Source organism: Carcharhinus amblyrhynchos, chromosome 12, assembly GCF_965287045.1.
Source record: "Carcharhinus amblyrhynchos chromosome 12, sCarAmb.v2.hapA, whole genome shotgun sequence".
In the NCBI taxonomy this organism is placed as follows: Eukaryota; Metazoa; Chordata; class Chondrichthyes; order Carcharhiniformes; family Carcharhinidae; genus Carcharhinus; species Carcharhinus amblyrhynchos.
The window spans coordinates 7,252,208-7,274,584 of record NC_137335.1 but is presented as its reverse complement, the minus strand read 5'-3'; the positions used below and the strand labels follow the sequence as shown (position 1 = coordinate 7,274,584).

The window sequence follows — 22,377 nt, the reverse complement described above, 5'->3', positions numbered from 1 at the left end:
GTGTCCGAATTCATAACAGTCTCACATATTTCCGGATACTGGTTTAACGTACCTGATGCGACTAGGAGCTTGGATATCACTGAACGGCTGCAGAAACACTCACAACGCCCTAAACTGCCCTTGTGGCTCAAATTTCTCTTGTGCACGCGATTTTTTATTTCACTCAATTGACTGATCTGTGTGTTTGAAAACAAAAAAACCAACTGTTTGCACAAAGGAGGAAGAGCGATCTTTCAGCTCAAGATTGATTAACAGAATAGCTCAGTTGAAAGATTGCAGTACATACCAGGGGATTTTTTTTTATATCGCTGCTGAGTCTTGGACAACCCCTCAAAGACTGGGTAGCACCACGTACACCTGACCCACCGGACGCCGGAAGAAAGTGCAGACGTACACCCAACTTGCGAGCGACTGAGGATGTCCATAGCTGTGCAAATGTGCGCTGTTTCCGTGCTGCTGGGGGCTCTCTATTGGTATGGCTGGCTGACTTTTCCCCTGATCCCTCTTCTGATCTGGGTGGTGTCTCGGAGGCAGACGGCCGCTGGCGTCGAGGGCAAAGGCAGAGCTGTGTTGATCACCGGCTGTGACACTGGCTTTGGGCAACTTTTGGCCAAGCAGCTTGATGGGCTGGGCTTCCGTGTCCTTGCAGGCTGCTTGTTCCCGGACGGAGAAGGGGCGCAGAGCCTCAGGAGGCAATGCTCCCGAGAGTTGAAGGTGCTCAAACTCGATGTCACCCTGGACGAGGATGTGGCCAAAGCGAAGGAATTTGTGGAAGCCAATCTGCCACCTGAAGGTATTTGCTGCAATTGTGATATATTAAAAATTTATAATCTGTTTGTTTTTTTAACGTTGCTATTTGGGAAGGCAATGGCCTTATTTCTAGACTATTGCTGTGACAAGTGGTGTTCCTCAGGGATCAGTGCTGGGACCTTTGCTGTTTGTAATATATATAAATGATTTGCAGGAAAATGTAACTGGTTTGATTAGTAAGTTTGCGGATGACACAAAGGTTGGTGGATTTGCGGATAGCGATGAGGACCATCAGAGGATACAGCAGGATATAGATCAGTTGGAGAGTTGGGCAGCGAGATGGCAGATGGAGTTTAATCCGGACAAATGTGAGGTAATGCATTTTGGAAGGTCTAATATAGATAGGAAATACACAGTAAATGGCAGAACTCAAGAGTATTGATAGGCAAAGGATCTGTGTGTACAGGTACACAGGTCACTGAAAGTGGCACCGCAGGTGGAGAAGATAGTCAAGAAGGCATATGGCATGCTTGCCTTCATCGGCCGAAGCATTGAGTTTAAAAATTGGCAAGTCATGTTGCAGCTTTATAGGACCTTAGTTAGGGCCACACTTGGAATATAGTGTTCAATTCTGGTCGCCACACTACCAGAAGGACGTGGAGGCTTTGGAGAGGGTACAGAAAAGATTTACCAGGACGTTGCCTGGTATGGAGGGCATTAGCTATGAGGAGAGGTTGGAGAAACTTGGTTTGTTCTCACTGGAATGATGGAGGTTGAGGAGGGACCTGATAGAAGTCTACAAGATTGTGAGAGACGTAGACAGAGTGGATAGTCAGAAGCTTTCTCCCAAGGTGGAAGAGTCAATTACTAAGGGGCACAGGTTTAAGGTGCGAGGGGCAAGGTTTAAAGGAGATGTATGAAGCAGATTTTTACATAGAGAGTAGTGGGTGCCTGGAACTCGTTGCCAGGGGAGGTAGTGGAAGTGGATACGGTAGTGATGTTTAAGGGGTGTCTGGACAAATGCATGAATAGGATGGGAATAGAGGGATATGGTCCCTGGAAGGGTAGAGGGTTTTAGTTCAGTTGGGCAGCTTGGAGGACTGAAGAGTCTGTTCCTGTGCTGTAATTTTCTTTGTTCTTTGTATTAATCTAGAAACTCAGCTAATGTTCAGGGACCCGGGTTCGAATCGTGCCACGGCAGATGGTGCAATTCAAATTCGATTAAAAAAAGTCTGGCATTAAGACTCTAATGATGACAATGAAACCATTGTCAGGAAAACTCATCTGGTTCACGAATGTCCTTTTGGGGAAGGAAATCTGCCATCCTTACCTGGTTTGGTCTACATGTAACTCCAGAGCCACAGCAATGTGGTTGACTCTCGTCTGCCTTCTGAAATAGTCATACACTCCGTACAATGCAGAAGGAGGCCATTCAGCCCATTGCATCTGCACTGACTATAATTCCACCCAGTCCCTATCCTCATAACACCTCATATTTACCTTATTAATCCCATGATACTAGGGTCAATTTAACATAGCCAATCCACCTAACCCACACACCTTTGAACTGTGGGAGGAAAACACAGCAGCTGGAGGAAACCCACGCAGACATAGGGAGAATGTGCAAACTCCATTCAGACAGTGATGCAAGCCAGGAATTGAACCTGGATCCCTGGCGCTGTGAGACAGCAGTACTAACCACTGAGCCACAGTGCCACCCCATTGCTTGGGGAAGGAAATTGACGTCTTTATCTGGTCTGGCCTACATGTGACTCTTAGAGCCACAGCAATGGGGTTGACTATCAACTGCTCTCTGAATGAGGACAACTACGAATGGGCAGTACATGCTGGCCAGCCAACAATGACCATGTCCCATGAATGAATTAAAAAAAAAATTTTTTTTGCTTCTTTCTGGCGGTGGGAGTATAAGTAATTAAGGGAGAAAAGCGGACTTGAAATGTTTTTGAGGACAATGTAGTTGACTCTCAACTGCCCTCCAGGGGTAACTAGGGATGGGCAATAAATGCTGGCCAGCCAGCGATGCCCATGTCCCACGAATGAATGAAAAAAAACACATTTCATGTTGCAACACTTCAAAAAATATTTAATTGGTAAGGCATTTTAAAATGCTCATCAGACACAGAATCAGAGAACCCTACAGTGCAGAAAGAGGCCCTTTGGCCCATAAAGACTGCACCGAACACAATCCCACCCAGGCCTCACTCCCATATCCCTACATATTATACCCACTAATCCCTCTAATCTATGCATCCCTGGACACTAAGGGGCAATTTCCTAGCATAGCCAATTAACCTAACCCGTGCATCTTTGGACATGAAAGATGCTGTATAGAATCATAGAATCCCTACAGTGCAGAAGAAAGCCATTCAGCCCATAGAGTCTGCACTGATAACAATCCCACTCAGGCCTCATCACTGCAACCCCACGTATTTACCCCGCTAATCTCTCTAACGTACGCGTCCTGGGGTATGAAGGGTCAATTTAGCATGGCCAATGCACCTAACTCACACATCTTTGGGACTGTGGGCTATATAAATGGGAGCCTTTGTTTTCTTTCTCACATCATTCCTGAATGGCTTGGCTCTGAGTTTAACGGCAATTCAGATGAATTTGAACGCATTTAAATTTTATTAATGGGCTGCCTGCCTGACTTTGCCAGCATTTCCCCCTTTACCCCATCCAGATTCGGTGCAAAACAGATATAGTCGGGGGGGAGGGAAGAGAGAGAAGTGGAGGGGAATGTGGTGGGGTCAGCGGGGGGAGAAGTGGAGGGGAATATGGTGGGGTGGGTTGTGGGGGGGGGGAGTGGAGGTGGAGCGGTGGGTGGGGGTGGAGGTGGACCGATCATTCTCTGGCGGGGGGGAGGGAGGAGAAGGAGGAGGAGGTGGGTATCTCTGGAGGCTGGGGAGCTGGGGGGGAAGAAAAACCAGATCATTTCCCCCCACCTCCCCCCCCCCCCCCTCCCCCCCCCCCCGACAATCATTCTCGGGGTGGGGGAGACCTGATCACTCTCTGGTGGGGTGGGGGAGACCTGATCACTCTCTGGTGGGGGGTGCCCGATCACTCTCTGGTGGGGGGCAGGAGGGGGGGTGGGGGGGAGGTGGGAGTACGCTGCCACTCTGCGGGTGATCGATGGGAGGAAAGGGGGCAGAGGATCGTGATCTGTCTGGGTGGGGAGGGGTAGTGGGTGGATAAGGGGGACAGTTATGTTGTGGGGGTGGAGCGATGTCTGTGGGGGCTAGCACTCCCGCTTTTCACTCCCAGACCGCTTTATCTGGTTTTTGCGATTTGGGAGCGATGTGACAAGGGTGCGTTTTTCAATTTTTTTTCCCCACTGCGCGTGCGCGGTTCAAAGCTCTGATTAGAACAGCGGCGTTTTGGGCGCGATAAGCCCCCCCCTCCCCCCACAGTGCTATTATTTTCTCGCGATTTTTTTTGCAGGATAGGTGTGTATGGGAGTGTCTTGAGAACAGATTTCCAAGTTGGATCTGAATTATGCCTAGATTCAGCACTTCGAATGAAAATGGTAAAATCGGGCCCCTAGTCTCTATCTCTCCTTGTAACAAAGTTTGTACTTTTTTTCATAATTATCCATGGGCAAAAAAATGTGATAAATTTGTCTGGAATTTGGAACTGGCCGTCCTGCTGTGAAAATGTCATGATAAGTTTAATTGTTTCTTGGTTTCAGCGACAATGACATTATCCCTTCTAAACAGACTCACACTAACACTGCCTCTGCACAGCGCCAGGGAACCGCGTTCAATCCCGGTCTCGGGTCACTGTCTGTGCAGAATCTGCACGTTCTCCCCCGTATCTGTGTGTGTTTCCTCCGGGTGCTTTGGTTTCTTCCCACAGTTCGAAAGATGTACGGGTTAGGTGGATTGACCGTGCTAAATTGCCTGTTAGTGCCTGGGGGACTAGCTAGAGTAAATGCATGGGGATAGGGCCTGGGTGTGATTGTGGTCGCTGCAGGTTCGATGGGCCGAATGGCCTCCTTCTGCACTGTAGGATCCTATGATTGAATGATCGTGCACCCAAGCTTGCTCTGGTTTCTTCTCACAGCCCGGAGGACGTGCTGGTTAGGGTGCATTTGCCATGCTAAAACTTACCCTCAGTGTACCTGAAAAGGCGCTGGAGTGTGGTGACTAGGGGATTTTCACAGCAACTTCATTGTAGTGGCACCATGAAAGGTGCAATATAAATGCAAACCTTTCTTTCACCCCCCACCTGTGTACATTTTTTGAAATAATTGATTTTACGATATGAGAAATACCAGCAAAGCAGAATTTACTACATATCCCTAGTTACGTTAAGTGCCCAAAACTTAGTAACTAATAAATAAATTTAAAACAAAAATTAACTGAACTATATTGACATGCTGAGGTCTTGTTTCAGGTCTGTGGGGGTTAGTCAACAATGCTGGCATTTCTGGATGGGGCGAGGTGGAATGGAACAACATTCAAGTCTATCAAAGATATGCTGACGTTAATCTGTGGGGAAGCATCCGGATGGCTCAAACATTCATTCCACTCCTTCGACAGTCTAAAGGTCAGTTCAGATATTGTGGTGCTTTCACTTTCACTCAAACACACATGTTCAAAGTCCCACTGCTTTAATTGAGACCTGTAGGATCACTGTGGTAGCTACGACACTTCACCTAAGTGTTTGGAATTACCCCCTGCCCACCTGATAGCTTGTTAAAAAAGGCTAGTTATCCTTATAGGCAAATATATAGGTGGCACAGTGGTTAGCACTGCTGCCTCACAGCACCAGGGACCCTGGTTCAATTCAGCCCTTGGTGACTGCCTGTGTGGCGTTTGCACGTTCTCCCCGTGTCTGTGTGGATTTCCTCCGGGTACTCTGATTTCCTCCAGCAGAAAAAAGTCTGACAACACCAGGTTTTAGTCCAACCTATTTATTTGACAATATACTCGCAAGCTTTCGGGTTAGCCCCTTCGTCAGGTGAATGGAGAGTTCTGGCCTCAGACCTGAGGCCAGAACTCTCCATTCACCTGACGAAGGGGCTAACCCGAAAGCTTGCGAGTATATTATCAAATAAATAGGTTGGACTAAAACCTGGTGTTGTCAGACTTTTTACTGTGTTTACGCCAGTCCAACGCCGGCATACCCACATCATTCCTCCAGCAGTCCAAAGATGTGCAGGTTATGCGGATTGGCCATGCTAAATTGCCCCTTAGTGCTCAAAGATGTGCAGGTTAGGTGGATTGGCCATGCTAAATTACCCCTTAGTGCCCAAAGATGTGCAGGTTAGGTGGATTGGCCATGCTAAATTACCCCTTAGTGCCCAAAGATGTGCAGGTTAGACGGATTGGCCATGCTAAATTGCCCCCTTAGTGTCAGAAGATGTGTAGGTTAGGGGGATTAGCGGAGTAATTATGTGGGATTATGGGGATAGAGCCTGGATGGGATGTTCTGTCGGAGAGTTGGTGCAGATGCGATGGGCTGAATGACCTCTTTCTGCATTGTCTGGATTCCTTGATTCCTCTTCACAGAAGAGTCACAAGGATTTGAAATGTGAACTATTTTTCTGCCTTCACAGATGTTGCTAGACTTGCTGAGATTTTCCAGCAATTTTTTTAATTCACTCGTGGGACATGAGCATCAATGGCTGGCCAGCATTTATTGCCTGTGTCTAGTTGAGAAGGTGGTGGTGAGCTGCCTTCTTGAAATGCTGATACAACAAAATGGCTTGCTGGGTCATTTCAGAGGGCAGTCAAGCCACATTGCTGTGGCTCTGGAGTCACATGTAGGCCAGACCAGGTAAGGATGGCAGGTTTCCTTCCCTAAAGGACATTAGTGAACCAGATGGGTTTTTCCTACAGTGGCCCCATGGTCATCAGTAGATCCTTAAATCCCACTTTTTAAAATTGAATTCATATTCCATTATCTGCCATGGCAGGATTTGAACCTGAGTCCCCAGAACATTAGCTGCATTTCTGGATTAATAGTCTAGCGATAATACAACTAGGCCATTGCCTGCCTGTTTGGTTTTTATTTCCAGCATCCACAGTATTTTGCTTTCATCTCATCAATAGGTGCATAAGGCACATTGCATTGACCTGAACAGGCACCAGAGTGTGGCAACTAGGGGAATTTCACAGTAACTTCATTGCAGTGTTAATTTAAGCCTCACTTGTAACTAATAAATCAACATAAACTTTTAGAGCAGCACAGTGGTTAGCACTACTGCCTCACGGTACCAGGGACCTGGGTTTGATTCCTGGCTTGGGTCACTGTGCGGAGTCTGCACGTTCTCCCACGTGCCTACATGGGTTTCTTCTGGGTGCTCCGGCTTCCTCCCGCAGTCCGAAAGACGTGCTGGTTTAGGGCGCTTTGGCAGTGCTAAATTCTCCCTCAGTGTACCCGACCAGGCGCTGGAGTGTGGTGACTAGGGAATTTTCACAGTAACTTCAGTGCAGTGTTAATATAAGCCTTTCTTGTGACTAATAAATAAACTTAAACTTATCTGCCAGGATTTCCAGATAGAATAGGACGCCACAAGTGATGTAGGGGAATGCCGGAGAGACAGAAGGATTGCATTTTCCTTCTTCCACTGGATTAGGGCAGTGAGCTAGCAATAGAAGCCTAGTGGAAATAAATCGGTCGTAATATCTTTCTCCTCCCTTGATGTGGAGATGCCGGTGTTGGACTGGAGTGGGCACAGTAAGAAGTCTCACAACACCAACAGTCCAACAGATTTATTTGGTAGCACGAGCTTTCGGAGCGCTGCTCCCCCTTCAGGTGAGGGGAGAATGGGGTTCACAAACTCGGAACCTGTTGGACTTTAACCCAGCACTGTAAGACTTCTAACCCTATGATAGCCAAGTTCTGCACACATGAGGACAGCCTCAACCGGGATCTTGGGTTCATGTCACACTACGCATAACCCCAGCCATTTAGCCTGGGTTTGAGAGAATTCATACCCCTTTAACCTGTGATTATCTCCCTTTCCACTCGCAATCCCTGCAAAGACTTCATTTTCTGTAAAAACTCACATTCCAATTATCTTGCAATTGGGTCTATCTATATCTATCAAGTAGATAAGGTTGTTAAGAAGGCATACAGTGTCTTGGCGTTTATTGGTAGGGGGATTGAATTTAGGAGTTGCAGCGTCATGTTGCAACTGTACACAACTCTGGTGCGGCCGCACTTGGAGTATTGTGTGCAGTTCTGGTCCCCACATTATAGGAAGGATGTGGAGGCTTTGGAGAGGGTGCAGAGGAGGTTTACCAGGATGTTGCCTGGTATGGAGGGGAGGTCCTATGAGGAGAGACTGAGGGATTTGGGGTTGTTTTCGCTAGAAAGAAGGCGGCTAAGAGGGGATCTTATTGAAACATATAAGATGATTAGAGGTTTAGATAGGGTGGATCGTGATAGCCTTTTTCCTCGGATGGAGAAAGCTAGCACGAGGGGGCATGGCTTTAAATTAAGGGGGGGTAGTTATAGGACGGATGTCAGGGGTAGGTTCTTTACCCAGAGGGTGGTGAGGGATTGGAATGCCCTGCCTGCTGCAGTTGTAAATGCGCCTAGTTTGGGGGCGTTTAAGAGATCCGTGGATAGGTTTATGGATGAAAAGGGATTGGTTTAGGTTAGAGGGTCATTGTTTTTTAACTGGTCGGCGCAACATCGTGGGCCGAAGGGCCTGTTCTGCGCTGTAATGTTCTATGTTCTATATGTACCCTGTTTGTGAACCCAACTCTCCACTCACCTGATGAAGGAGCAGCACTCTGAAAGCTTGTGATTCCACATAAACCTGTTGGATTTTAACCTGATGTTTTGAAACTTCTTACTGTTTCCCTTCCCTTGGCACAGCTTTCCTTATTGTACATCCAGACTGTTTACTTCTTGTTATTCTGAGAAGTAACTTTCATTTTAATGCGTTTCAGGTTGCTTGATTTTTATGTCTAGCATGTCTGCATTTATTCACGTTGAAGCTACCAGCGCCTATGTGATCACTAAGTGTGGCATAGAAGCATTTTCAGATTGCCTGAGGCTTGAGATGAAGAAATTTGGAGTGAAGGTAAGCTACCAAGTTTTCAGTTCGGACAACCAGGAAGAGAAAACCAAAGATGTTTTACTAAAGTGCACTATTCCCTCCAGGTTAGTCTCATTGAACCAGGGAACTATGCATCAGCAACAAACATTCTGAAATTACAGACATGTGAGGAGATATGGAATGGGTTAAATGATGCTGCAAAACGTGCCTACAGCCAAGAGTACATCCAGCTCTCCGTTGATTCCGTACAGAAAGCTATGAAAGGCGGTGCCTGCAATCCTATGGAAGTCACAAATACCATCATTGAGGCTTTGGTGTCCCCTAATCCCAAGGCAAGATACCTTGTGGTTTCCATGGTTGAAAGAATCGTTATTTTTTTGTGTGTCCACTTCCCGGCCTGGTTCACGGATGCTTTTTTTCTGTTATGTCGGAGATGTACAAAGCCTTGGTGGCTTCTCAAATGAAAAATTAGGATGAAGCAGCTATGGCGTTTAAAATTGGGTGTTGGAGGTACCAATGTGGTGGGGTTTGGTAAAATCAGTGATAATCTTGTTGTCTTTACTTCAAATTGTGCTTGTACATTTATGTCAAAACTATAAGAAATCTTTTTAAAAATCATGAATAGTTTTCATCAACTTTGCCTTCCTTCAATCACGCCCTATAACTAATTGTTATTCCTACTTATGTTATTTGCTACTTTAAAACCATAGAAAAATGACAGCACAGAAGGAGGCCATTCAGCCCACCTTGTCCATGCCAGCCCAATAACAGCCAGGTGCCCTTTCTAATCCCACTTTCCTTCACCCGGCCCATGGCCCTGTAGTTTACAACACCTAAAGTGCAAATCCCAGGTACTTCTTTTAAAAAAGACTTGAGTCTCTGCATCCACCATCAACATGGCAGCGAATTCCAGACCCCCACCACCCTCTGTGTAAAAAAGTTTTTTCTCGTGTCCCCTCTATCTTGAATCTATGAGCCCTGATTCTAGAATCCTCCCAACAATTTTATCCTGCCCACTCTATCTCTTCCCCTCATAATTTTGTACACCTCTATCAAGTCACCCCTCAGCCTTCCTTGTTCCAAGGAAAATAACTCCAACCTATCCAATCTCTCCTCATGGCTACACTTTTCCATGCCTGGAAAAGTGTAGCTATTCTTGTAACCTTCCTCTGTCTGCACTATCTACAGAGCAATTATGTCCTTCCTGTAATATAGTGACCAGAGCCGCACACAATACTCCAGTTGTGGTCTCACCAGTGTTTTCCAGCTTCCAACATTATATCCTTACTTTTATATTCAATACCTCTGCCAATGAAAGAGAGCATTCCATCTTTACAACCTTTATAAAATATTTTGCAAGACGCTGGAAGTATTTTATTTTTATTATTTTGAGCAGGTAACTAAGGTGGTAGATGATGAAGTATCTAGGAATTTTATTTATATGCATTCCAGAAGGCATTTGATAACTTTGATATAGGAGACTACTGACAAAATAAGTGTGTCTGGAATTACAGTTAATCTGTTGACCGAGACTTAGGATTCATTAAGTAGGAGATATAGAAACAGATTGCAGAATGTGGCTAATCATGTTCTCTAGAGATTGGTACTGGAGCCTCAGTTTTTGCACTATATTTATAAACTATTCCAATGCAAGAATTGCTGTCAAGCACTGCGACCTCACAGTGCCAGGGACCCAGGTTCAATTCCAGTGTTGGGTCACTGTTTGGAGTTTGCATGTTTTCCCAGTGTCTGCGTGGGTTTTTTCCAGGTGGTCCGGTTTCCTCCCACACTCCAAAGATGTGTGGGTTAGGTAGATTGACCATGCTGAATTGACCCTAGTGTCAGGAGGATTAGCAGGGTAAAAATGTGGGGTTACGAGAAGCGGCCTGTGTGGGATTGTGGTCGGTGAAACTCGATGGGCCGAATGACCTCCTTCTGTACTGTAGAGATTCTATGATTCAATGATCCAATTAGGTGACAAGGTAAATAATGTACTAAATCATGCCATATACCAGTTCGATTCCAGGCTTGGGCCATTGTTGTGTGGAATTTGCATATTCTCCCCATGTCTGTGTGGGTTTCCTCCCCTGGTCCAAAGGCGTGCTGGTTAGGGTACATTAGCCATGCTAAATTCTCCCTCAGTGTACCCAAACAGGTGCTGGAGTTTGGCAACTAGGGGATTTTCACATCACTTCGTTGCAGTGTTAATCTAAGCCTACTTGTGACTAATAAATAAATAAACTTTTATAAATAAAATTCGACACCCCTGGGCGTAAGATTACCCCATTTTCTTCTGGCTAAAAATCCTGCCTTTGCCTGCGATCAGAATATAACTCAACCCATATTTTTCTGTTAATAAAAGTCCTCGCTCTGCCTGGATTATAGTATGTTTGAAAATTTCCCACTGCATTGAGGCACATCCACCAGAGGTAGAAGGGCGCAAGTTGATTTTTTTCACATCTACCAAATAGCAATAGTGAAAAAACAAGAAAGTACAAATCCATGTTCCGTGGGAGCATTGAAGAGAGGCTGCGATTTGAGAGTGGAGAGCTGTGGGTGAGTAAAAGCGACTTTTTCTTTTAAAAACTAACTTTATTTTTTAGTGAGTTTAGTGGTTTTTTTTTTATTGTTTTTTTTAAGTTTGACCCCGGAAGTAGTTGCGAGGGCACTCGGGTCGCGTTTTTTTTCCACCCGACTATAAATTAGACCGGAGGGGATTCCCGATACTCTACACGGGTAGAGTATCCCAGCCCTCCCCCCTCCCCTAACCTAAAAAAAAAGAGAGAGAGAGAGAGCTGGTAAGACTGCTTTTGTATTTGTGTGTGCTGTAAGTGCTTTGGCTCACAGGGCCAAAGAGATAAGGTAAGTTGTAAGTTTTTTTTTCCTTTTTTCCTTTGGGTTGCTATAAGGGGTAAATATGAGTGTGAGACCTGTATGTTGTTGCCAATGCAACATGTGGGAGGTCTTGGAGGCTCCTGGCCTGCCAGACATCCACACCTGTGCTCGGTGTGTGGAGTTGCAGGCCCTACGAAACCAGGTTAAGGAGCTGCAAATGCAGCTCGAGGACCTTCGGCTAGTTAGGGAGAGTGAGGAGGTTATAGAAAGGAGCTACCAGCAGGTAGTCACACCAGGGCAACGGGATGATGGCACTTGGGTTACTATTAGGAAGGGGAAAACACGGGTGATGGGGAGCACTCCGGTGGATGTCCCCCTTCAAAATAAGTACTCCGGCCTGAGTACTACTGGGGGGGACAGCTCATCTGAGGGAGGAAGCGATGGCCAGCTCTCTGGAGCTGAGCCAGTGAGCCAAAAAATCAAAAAGGGAAGCAGAAAGGTAGTATTAATAGGGGACTCCACAGTGAGGGGCACGGACAGGCGTTTTTGTGGACGTAGAAGGGAATCGCGGATGGTGGTTTGTCTCCCTGGGGCTGGGATCCGGGATGTCTCTGGGCGGGTCCCAGACATCCTGAAAGGGGAGGGTGAGGAACCGGAGGTAGTAGTACATATAGGTACTACTGATGTAGGTAAGAAGAGGGAGGCACTCGTGAAAAGGGACTATAGGGAACTGGGTAGGCAGCTGAGGAAGAGAAAAGCGAAGGTAGTAATCTCAGGATTGCTGCCTGTGCCAAGGGAGAATGAGGGAAGAAATGAAATGAGGTGGAGGGTGAATGCGTGGCTGAGGGACTGGTGTGGAGGGCAGGGATTTCGGTTCCTAGATCACTGGGACCTCTTTAGGGGTAGGTGGGACCTCTATAGTAAGGACGGGTGGCACTTAAATACCAGGGGGACTAGTATCTTGGCGGGAAGACTGGCTAAGGCTACCGGGGGGACTTTAAACTAGAAAGGATGGGGGGAGGGAACTGTGATGGGGAAACTGGGACGGAGGAGGTTCGCTCCCAGGTAGGGGAGGACCGCAGGCAGTATGGGAGGGAGGTTAGACAGGCGGTGGAGATGGGAAATGCCCAGACTGAGGGGCTGAAGTGTATATATTTTAATGCAAGGAGTATAGTGAATAAGGTAGATGAGCTTAGGGCGTGGATAGCTGTTTGGGATTGTGATGTGGTGGCCATTACAGAGACTTGGATGTCTCAGGGACAGGACTGGGTACTTCAGGTGCCAGGCTTCAGGTGCTTCAGGAAGGACAGGGAGGGTGGCAGAAGGGGTGGTGGCGTGGCACTGTTGATCAGGGATAGTGTCATGGCTACAGAGAAAGAGGATGTCGTGGAGGGATTGTCTACAGAATCTCTGTGGGTGGAAGTTAGGAACAGCAAAGGGTCAAAAACTTTGCTGGGTGTAATCTATAGGCCGCCCAATAGTGACAGGGAAGTTGAAGTGCAAATAGGGAAACAGATTCTGGAGAGATGTTTTAATAACAGAGTTGTCGTGATGGGAGACTTCAATTTCCCAAACATCGACTGGAATATCCCTAGGGTAAGGGGTATAGATGGGGAGGAGTTTGTTAGGTGTGTTCAGGAAACCTTCCTGACGCAGTATGTGGACAAGCCTACGAGGGGAGAGGCTGTACTTGACCTGGTACTGGCAAATGAACCAGGGCAGGTGATGGATCTTTCGGTAGGAGAGCATCTTGGATATGGTGACCATAATTCTATCTCCTTCACAATTGCGTTGGAACGAGATAGGATCAGGCAGGCTAGGAAGGTGTTTGTCTGGGGTAAGGGGAGATATGAAGAAGTCAGGAAGTTACTTGGACAAATAAACTGGAAGGAGGTGTTCTTAGGGAAAAGTACCGAAGGAAGGTGGCAGATATTCAAGGAATGTGTGTCTGGAGCTCTGAATGACAACGTTCCGATGAGACGAGGGGGTTTTGGTGGGTCGAGGGAACCGTGGTGCACAAAGGATGTGTTGAACCTAGTCAGGAAGAAAAGGAAGGTGTACAAGAGGTTCAGGGAATTAGGAGATGTTAAAGATCTTGAGGAGTATAAGGACTGTAGGAGGGAACTTAAAAGGGAAATTAGGAGAGCCAGAAGGGGTCATGAGAAGACCTTGGCGGGTAAGATTAAGGAGAATCCCAAGGCCTTCTATAAATATGTGAAAGGTAAAAGGATAAGAAGAGAAGGGATAGGACCTATAAAAGGTGAGGGGGGAAAGGTTTGTGTGGAACCAGAAGAAATGGCGGAGGTGCTTAACGAGTACTTCGCCTCAGTATTCACGGTGGAAGCCGATCTGGGAGATTTTAAGAACATAAGAAATAGGAGCAGGAGTAGGCCATCTAGCCCTTCGAGCCTGCCCCGCCATTCAATAAGATCATGGCTGATCTGCCGTGGCTCAGTTCCACTTTCCCGCCCTCTCCCCATAACCCTTAATCCCTTCTCTTATCAAAAACCCATCAACCCGCTTCTTAAAAATATTTAGCGAGGCAGCCTCCACCACTTCAACGGGCAGAGAATTCCAGAGATTCACCACCCTTTGAGTGAAGAAGTTCCTCCTCAACTCCGTTCTAAACCGCCTCCCCTTTATCTTGAGGCTGTGCCCCCTAGTCCTACTGTCTTTTTTGAGCGGGAAGAGTCTCTCCACCTCTATCCTATCCATCCCATTCATCATCTTATACGTCTCAATGAGATCTCCCCTCATTCTTCTAAACTCTAACGAGTACAAGCCTAGTTTATTTTGTTATGGATTTGCAGCAGATGGAAAGGATTGAGTACGTGAATATTAAGGAGGAGGATGTGTTGGAACTTTTGAATTCTATCAAGGTAGATAAGTCGCCGGGACCAGATGGGATGTACCCCAGGATACTGTGGGAGGCGAGGGAAGAGATTGCAGAGCCCCTAGCGATGATCTTTGCGTCGTCAATGGAGACGGGAGAGGTTCCAGAGGATTGGAGGATTGCGGATGTAGTTCCTATTTTTAAGAAAGGGAACAGAGATAGCCCGGGAAATTACCGACCGGTGAGTCTGACCTCAGTGGTTGGTAAGCTGATGGAGAGGCTTCTGAGGGACAAGATTTACGAACATTTGGAGAGGTTTGACATGATCAGGAATAGTCAGCATGGATTTGCCTTACAAGCCTAGTTGAGTTCTTCGATAATGTGACTGAACACATTGACGAAGGAAGTGCCGTGGACGTAGTGTACATGGACTTCAGCAAGGCGTTTGATAAGGTCCCCCATGCAAGACTTCTTGAGAAGGTGAGAGGGCATGGGATCCAAGGGCCTTTGGCCTTGTGGATCCAGAACTGGCTTGCCTGCAGAAGGCAGAGAGTGGTTGTGGATGGGGCTTTTTCTGAATGGAGGTCAGTCACCAGCGGAGTGCCTCAAGGATCTGTTCTGGGACCCTTGTTGTTTGTCATTTTCATAAATGACCTGGATGAGGAAGTGGAGGGATGGGTAAGTAAGTTCGCTGATGACACGAAGGTCGGTGGTGTTGTGGATGATCTGGAAGGTTGGCAAAAGTTGCAGCAGGACATAGATAGGATGCAGGACTGGGCGGAGAAGTGGCAGATGGACTTCAACGCGGATAAATGTGTAGTCGTCCATTTTGGCAGAACCAACGGGATGAACGAGTACACTATCAAGGGCAGAAGTCTGAGTAGTGTTGAGGAGCAGAAGGATCTTGGGGTCCGGGTCCACAGGACTCTTAAATCGGCCTCGCAGGTGGAGGAGGTGGTCAAGAAGGCGTATGGTGTACTGGCCTTCATTAATCGAGGGATTGAGTTTAGGAGTCGGGAGGTAATGCTGGAACTTTATAAGACCCTTGTCAGGCCTCATTTGGAGTATTGTGCGCAGTTCTGGTCGCCTCACTATAGGAAAGATGTAGAAGCTATTGAAAGGGTGCAGAGGAGATTTACAAGGATGTTGCCTGGACTGGGAGGCATGCCTTATGAAGTTAGGTTGAGGGAGCTGGGACTCTTTTCCCTGGAGAGACGAAGGTTGAGAGGCGACCTGATAGAAGTTTACAAAATGTTGAGAGGAATAGATAGGGTGGACTCTCAGAGGCTATTTCCCCGGTTTGAAATGGTCGCTACGAGAGGACACAGATTTAAGGTGCGGGGAGGGAGGTTCAGAAGTGATGTTAGGGGTAAGTTTTTCACTCAGAGGGTGGTGAGTGAATGGAATCGGCTGCCGTCAGTGGTGGTGGAGGTGAACTCGCTGGGGTCTTTTAAAAGACTTCTGGATGAGTATATGGGGTTTAATGAGATTGAGGGTTATAGATAGGTCTGTAGGTTGGTGGGTGATGATGTGATCGGCGCAACTTGTGGGCCGAAGGGCCTGTTTGTGCTGTAGTGTTCTATGTTCTATGTTCTAAAGTAGCCTAGCCTACTCGGAGAATCTGAGGTCAGAGCTCTCCTCTCTCTTGGGTACGCAGTCAACAAATTCCCAGTTGAAATCAGAAAAAGTGAGTTGCGAACACAGTGCTGCCTCTCTCCCGAGAGCGAGCTGGGTGTTCCACCCAGCTGGCCGGTGACCGAAGCCAAGGAGCCATCCATCTAAGGCCAGCTCCACTTGTTGAGGGTGTTCATGGGGTGTGGGGCAGCCGGCCCTCCCCACCCGTCTGGGGACTTGGACTTGCTCTCTTCAAACTGACTTGCCATAACCTGCAGAAGTTCGCTCTCACTTTGCTGGGACTGGTGGAAAAAGATTTATATTATTTTGGCACTACTGGCTACTGCGAGGCACCAAAACAAACTGAATTGCTCAAATAATGTTGAAGATATTACACGTCCCCAAAAAAAAGAGTTTAGCTTTGCCATCTTCCCACAAAATAATGTGCAGTGGCTCAGCGATGGGGTAGCAATATTGTCACTGGATTAATAATCCAGAGACCCAGAATAATGACCTAGGGGCTTGATCCCACCATGGCAGATAGTGACATTTTAATTCAATAAAAAATCTGGAGTTAAAAGTCCATGAAACCATTGTCGATGGTTGGGAAAACCCATCTGGTCCTTAAGCAAAGGAAATCCGCAGAGCCACAGCAAAGGGCTAGATGGCCTACTCCTGCTCCTATTTCTTATGTTCTTATGTAATGTGGTTGACTCTTAAATGCTCTCAGGGATGGGTAATAAATGCTGGCCCAGCCAGCGACACCCACATTTCATGAATGAATTAGAAAAAGCAGCTTTTCAGTGTCTCCCAATGGAGATGAGCTTGATTATTACCCTGGTCTCCTGGTTTGCCTCCCACACTCTACTCTCCATAAACTTGATGTCATCTTCTCTTTCACATGTCCTTACTCATTTTGTGTCTTCTTTGCCTGTACTCGCTGATCCATTGACTTTGTAGCCCAATCCATCACGCAAACCAGCCTCCCACCCATTGACTCTGTCTACACTTCCCGCTGCCTCGGAAAAGCAGCCAGCGTAACTAAGGACCCCACACACCCCAGACGTTCTCTCTTCCACCTTCTTCTGTCAGGAAAAAGATATAAAAGTCTGAGGTCATGTACCAACTGACTCAAGGACAGCTTCTTCCCTGCTGCCATCTGACTTTTAAATGGATCTATTTGCACTAAAATGATCTTTATCAACACCCTAGCAATGACTGTAACACTATATTCTACAGTAACACTATACAGTATGCTTTGTCTGTATAGCGTGCAAGAAACAATACTTGTCACTGTATGCTAATACATGTGACTATAATAAATCAAATCAAGTCAACTAGACAGACTCCTGATCAAGCAAAATCTCAATTTGAAAATCCTGATCCATGTTTTTGTATCGGCGTCCTTCTATTTCTGGCCTCTTGTGCTTTCTGGATTTGAATTGCTCCACTCAGGATGACCTTACCCTCAGCTACCATAGCCCACAGCTCTGAATTTCCCTCCCTAATTGGCACAGTAATTAGCACTGCTGCCTCACAGCGCCAGGGACTGGATTCAGTTCCCACCTTGGGTCACTGTCTGTGCTGAGTCTGCAAGTTCTCCCCGTGTCCGCATGGGTTTCTTCCGGGTGCTCTGGTTTCTTCCCATAGTACGAAAGATGAGTGGTTAGGTGGATTGGCTGTGCTAAATTCTTCCTCTGTACCCGAACAGGTGCCGGAGTGTGGCGACTAGGGAAATTTCACAGTAACTTCATTGCAGTGATAATGTAAGCCTACTTTTGACATTAGTAAATAAACAAGTAATCCTCTGAGCTTCTGTATCTTATTTCTGGACCATCTTTAGGACCTATCTGTTCGACCAGTCTTTCTTGTCACTTACCCTAATAGCTCTTTATGGGACTCAAAATCAAAATTTGCTTTATAATAGTTGTTATGAAACACCTTGGGATATTTTATTGCATTCAAAGTGCTAGGGTGACTGCAAATTGCTGTCAAGCGTTGAGAAGTATGGATCCAAAGTGCAAAGTGGGTGGATAGATTTAAAATCAACCATTTTGAATAATTGAACTGGAAGGAGTCTCACAGCACCAGATTAAAGAGCAACGGGTAAGAACATAAGAACAGGTGTATTTGGAATCACAAGCTTTCGGAATGCTGCTCCTTCATCAGGTCAGTCACCTGAGCAGCACAGTGATTAGCACTGCTGCCTCACAAGGCCAGGGACCCAGGTTCAATTCTGGCCTCGGGTGACTGTGTGGAGTTTCTCCCCGTCGGCATGGGTTTCCTCCAGATGCTCCGGTTTCTTCCCACAGTCCAAAGATGTGCCGGTTAGGTGGATTGGCCAAGCTAAATTGTTCCTTTAGTGCCAGGGGACTAGCAGGGTAAATATGTGGGCCTACAGGCATAGAGCCTGGGTGGGATTGTGGTTGGTGCAGACTCGATGGGCTGAATGGCCTCTTTCTGCACTGTAAGGATTCTATGATTCCAAATAAACCTGATGTTGTGAGGGTTCTTACTGTGCCCACTGCAGTCCAACACCAGCATCTCCACATCATGGCTAATTGAATAGGGGAAGATGTGAGAGGTGCTGTATGATCTAATATTTCTATAGCACAATATGCAAATTTATAATGATTTGATTATGCCATGAAAAGTAGTGACAAAATCAATAAAGGAAATAAAAGTTGGAGTTCTGGTATTGTCTTTGACTGATTTTACACTCTCTTTAACTGTGCAACTGTGAAATAATTCAAATATCTGTGCATTTTCTGTAAATGAAAGATAAAGAATAAGAGATCCTTCTTCAACAATTATCTATGATAAATATCTATGATATTTCTGAAATATGCCTCCACTGTTAAGGCACAGCTGAAGGTAAATGCTGACTAAGGTGCCCAAATCCCAAAGGGAAACTTGAGATGTCTGGCGAAATATTGTTTGCAACTTTCACCCTCTGGGTGAGAATCTTTTCTTTCCTCACGTCACAGAGGGGGCGATGGCCTCGTGGTGTTATCACCAGACTATTAACCCAGGAGCTGAGCTAATGTTCTGGAGACCCGGGTTCGAATCCCGCCACAACAGATAGTGGAATTTGATATCTGAAATTAAGAATCTACTGGCCGGCGTGTTGGCGCAGTGGATAGCACTGCTGCCTCACAGCGCCAAGGACCCGTGTTCGGTTCCCAGCTTGGGTCACTGTCTGTGTGGAGTCTGCACGTTCTCCCCGTGTCTGCATAGGTTTCCTCCAAATGCTCCAGTTTTGTCCTGAGACAATCCGAAAAATTTGGCCATGCTAAATTCTCCCTCAGTGTACCTGAACAGGCACCGGAATGTGGCGACTAGGAGATTTTCACAGTAACTTCATTGCAGTGTTAATGACAGCCTACCTGTGACACGAATAAATAAACTCTACCGATGACCATGAAACCATAGTTGGAAAAACCCATCTGATTCACGAATATCCTTTATGGAAGGAAATCTGCCATCCTTACCCGGTCTGGCCTACAAATGACTTCACAGTAATGTGGTTGACTCTCAACTGCCCTCGGGGAACAAGGGAAGGGCTATAAATGCGGGCCAGCCAGTGACACCCATGTCCCACGCATGAATAAAAAAATCACTTTTGTATTGTTAAATTGTGGAGAATCAGCATGTTATATGATTCTAACGAAGACTGCGAGAAACAACTTGATTGTAAATGAGTTGATCGATGGTTAGTTATTCTAATCTCCAAAATCAGTGAAGTTCTTGAAAGCAAAATTCTGCAGGCACTTGAAATCTGATGTAAGAAACAGAAAATGCTGGAAATACTCAACGGGTTAGGCAATACCTGTAGAGATAAGAAAGACAGGTAATGTCAATGATTTTTATGTGTTTTGATATCTGTATGATGGGGTGCAGTCTGTTAGAAGTCAGTCCAAAAGCAAGCCAACTTTCAAGGGCACCCGATGCCTAGAGATAGTTACTGGGGAGTGTTGCCTATTCCTCCTCCTAATTCATCTCACCAACTTCTACACATGCACCATAGAGAGCATTCTTTCTGGTTGTATCACAGCTTGGTATGGCTCCTGATCTGCCCAAGACCGCAAGGGACTACAAAGGGTCGTGAATGATTCCCAGTCCATCATGCAAACTAGCCTCCCATCCATTGACTCTGTCTACACCTCCTGCTGCCTCAGCAAAGCAGCCAGCATAATTGTGGACCCCACGCACCGCGGACATGCTCTCTTCCATCTTCCATCAGGGAAAAAGATACAAATATCTGAGGTCATGCACCAACCGCCTCAAGAACAGCTTCTTCCCTACTACCATCAGACTTTTGAATGGACCTACCTTATATTAAGTTGATCTTTCTCCATGCCCTGGCTGTGTCTGTAACACTACATTCTGCACTCTCTCTCCTCCCCTTTGTACTCTATGAATGGTATGCTTTGTCTGTATACCAGACAAGAAACAATACTTTTCACTACATCCCAATAAATGTGACAATAATAAATCAAATGTTATTTAAGCCTTTCAACTCCTCGTAGGTACCCTCCGAAATCTACATTCTCACTTTGCCCAAATTATTTGGTTTCCCATTGCCTCATTCCCACCGGAATTCTCATACAAAAAAAAATTCCTGTCATTGCTTAAGGATGGCATGGTGGCACAGTGGCTAGCACTGCTGCTGCACAGCGCCAGAGACCTGGGTTCGATTCCTGGCTTTGGGTCACTGTCTTTTGGGATCTGCACATTCTCCCCGCGTCTGCGTGGGTTTCCTTCGGGTGCTCGTGCTTCCTCCCACACTCCAAAGATGTGCAAGTTAGGTGAATTGGCCATGCTAGATTGCCCCTTGGTGTCAGGGGGATTAGCTAGGGTAAATGCATGGGGTTATAGGGATAGGGCCTGGGTGGGATTGTGGTCGGTGCAGACTCGATGGGCCAAGAGGCCCCCTTCTGCACTGTAGGGATTGGTCCTTGGGTTTCCATTTCCCTTTGCTGCATGACTGTCCTCTCGCAGCCGTTTATCCAGGCACTGGACACAGTAGCTTAGGCCTTGCCCGCTACTGACATCAGATACATCTGTATCATTCCTCATTTTGTGGAACATCAAAAGAACTGCATTAGAAAACAGCAAAATTGAATGGTTTTTATTGTGGCTTTCATTTGGCTACATGCTGGGTGGTACAATGTTTGTGTGCATGCAGCAATGACATTGCTGAGCCTATAGGTCTTTCCCAGCATTAACACAATTAATGTATTGAGGGGAAACACTAGGTGCAATGAAAACCTTTGACTGGGACCTTGTCCAGTCGTAGATGAGGGGTCAAAGTCTATAAGGAATAATGCTGGCCAAACAAGCTACTGTGAATCATCACTACTAACGCTCATGAATGACTGTGGGAATGGGAATACACCTTAGATTTCCAATGGGCAGCAGATACTGAAACGTGGCAGAGAACCACGTTTTGAAACGTTCCCAACATTTCACAGTCTTTACAAGTGGGAAATGAAGAGCTTCACAAGTCCTTCTAACAAAAAGAAAACCAATTCTGCAGTATCTGTTTTCTATCCATTCACTTTCCTCTGGTTAACGTTATCTTTCCCAATGTCAGCGTGAGATCCTCCCTATTTGACCGCTGTATTTTCTAATTCTTCCAACTTCTTCTTGAGGTTTTTCTTGAAGGGCATCAAGAAATCATTAAAATCCACCTCGTAACTGAATCGCTCCCGGTTCTCCACTCTCCTCTGAATGAGGTCCCTGGTGGTTGGTGGGTTACCCCATACCTTCAAAACAAAAATGGAAGATGCTCTTAACCCAAATGAAATTTCAATATTACACATTCACAGTGATAACTGACCGTTTTAGAGCAGACCACGTTCGCAGTTGACATCTGCCACCTTCTTATGTTTTATAGAAAGGACAAACAAATCATTACAAGTTGTACTGTGCTAACTTTTGATCCTGATGAAGGCCACCTAAACTCATTACCTGGGATTAATTAATAGTCCTCTGTAACTTATTGTGCAACAAACCACAGGGTAACGTTGGAGGGTTTGCTTTGGTTTAAGCATCTTCCTGATTCCCTGAATTCAGTTGCATAATGTTATATACAGATTAAATGACAGGACTACTTTGGTTGGATTTGACATTATGCGAGAGGTGGCATAGTGGTTTAGCACTGCTGCCTCACAGTGTCAGGGACCTGGGTTCGACTCCGGCCTTGCATCACTGTCTGTGTGGGGTTTTCACATTCTCCCCATGTCCGCATGGGTTTCCTCCGGGTGCTCCGGTTTCCTCCCACACTCCAAAAATGAGTGGGTTA

The 22,377-nt window shown here is 46.3% G+C and overlaps 2 protein-coding genes across 2 annotated transcripts in view; one reads left to right on the top strand and one right to left on the bottom strand.

Moving 5' to 3' along the window:
- The first annotated feature begins 398 nt into the window (after positions 1-398).
- LOC145350759 (D-beta-hydroxybutyrate dehydrogenase, mitochondrial) lies at positions 399-11,277 on the top strand. Its single transcript, XM_080200023.1, has 4 exons — positions 399-793; positions 5,167-5,319; positions 8,679-8,812; positions 8,893-11,277. Exons 1-4 carry the CDS (start codon positions 418-420, stop codon positions 9,250-9,252), a joined length of 1,023 nt encoding a protein of 340 aa, XP_080056149.1. The 5' UTR covers positions 399-417; the 3' UTR covers positions 9,253-11,277.
- A 10,286-nt stretch (positions 11,278-21,563) lies between these two features.
- ankef1a (ankyrin repeat and EF-hand domain containing 1a) overlaps positions 21,564-22,377 on the bottom strand; it is a 33,805-nt gene continuing 32,991 nt past the window's right edge. Inside the window, exon 10 of the mRNA XM_080200024.1 lies at positions 21,564-21,838. Within this exon, the coding sequence (XP_080056150.1) occupies positions 21,680-21,838 (159 nt within the window). The 3' untranslated portion in view covers positions 21,564-21,679. The remainder of the gene's footprint in view (positions 21,839-22,377) is intronic.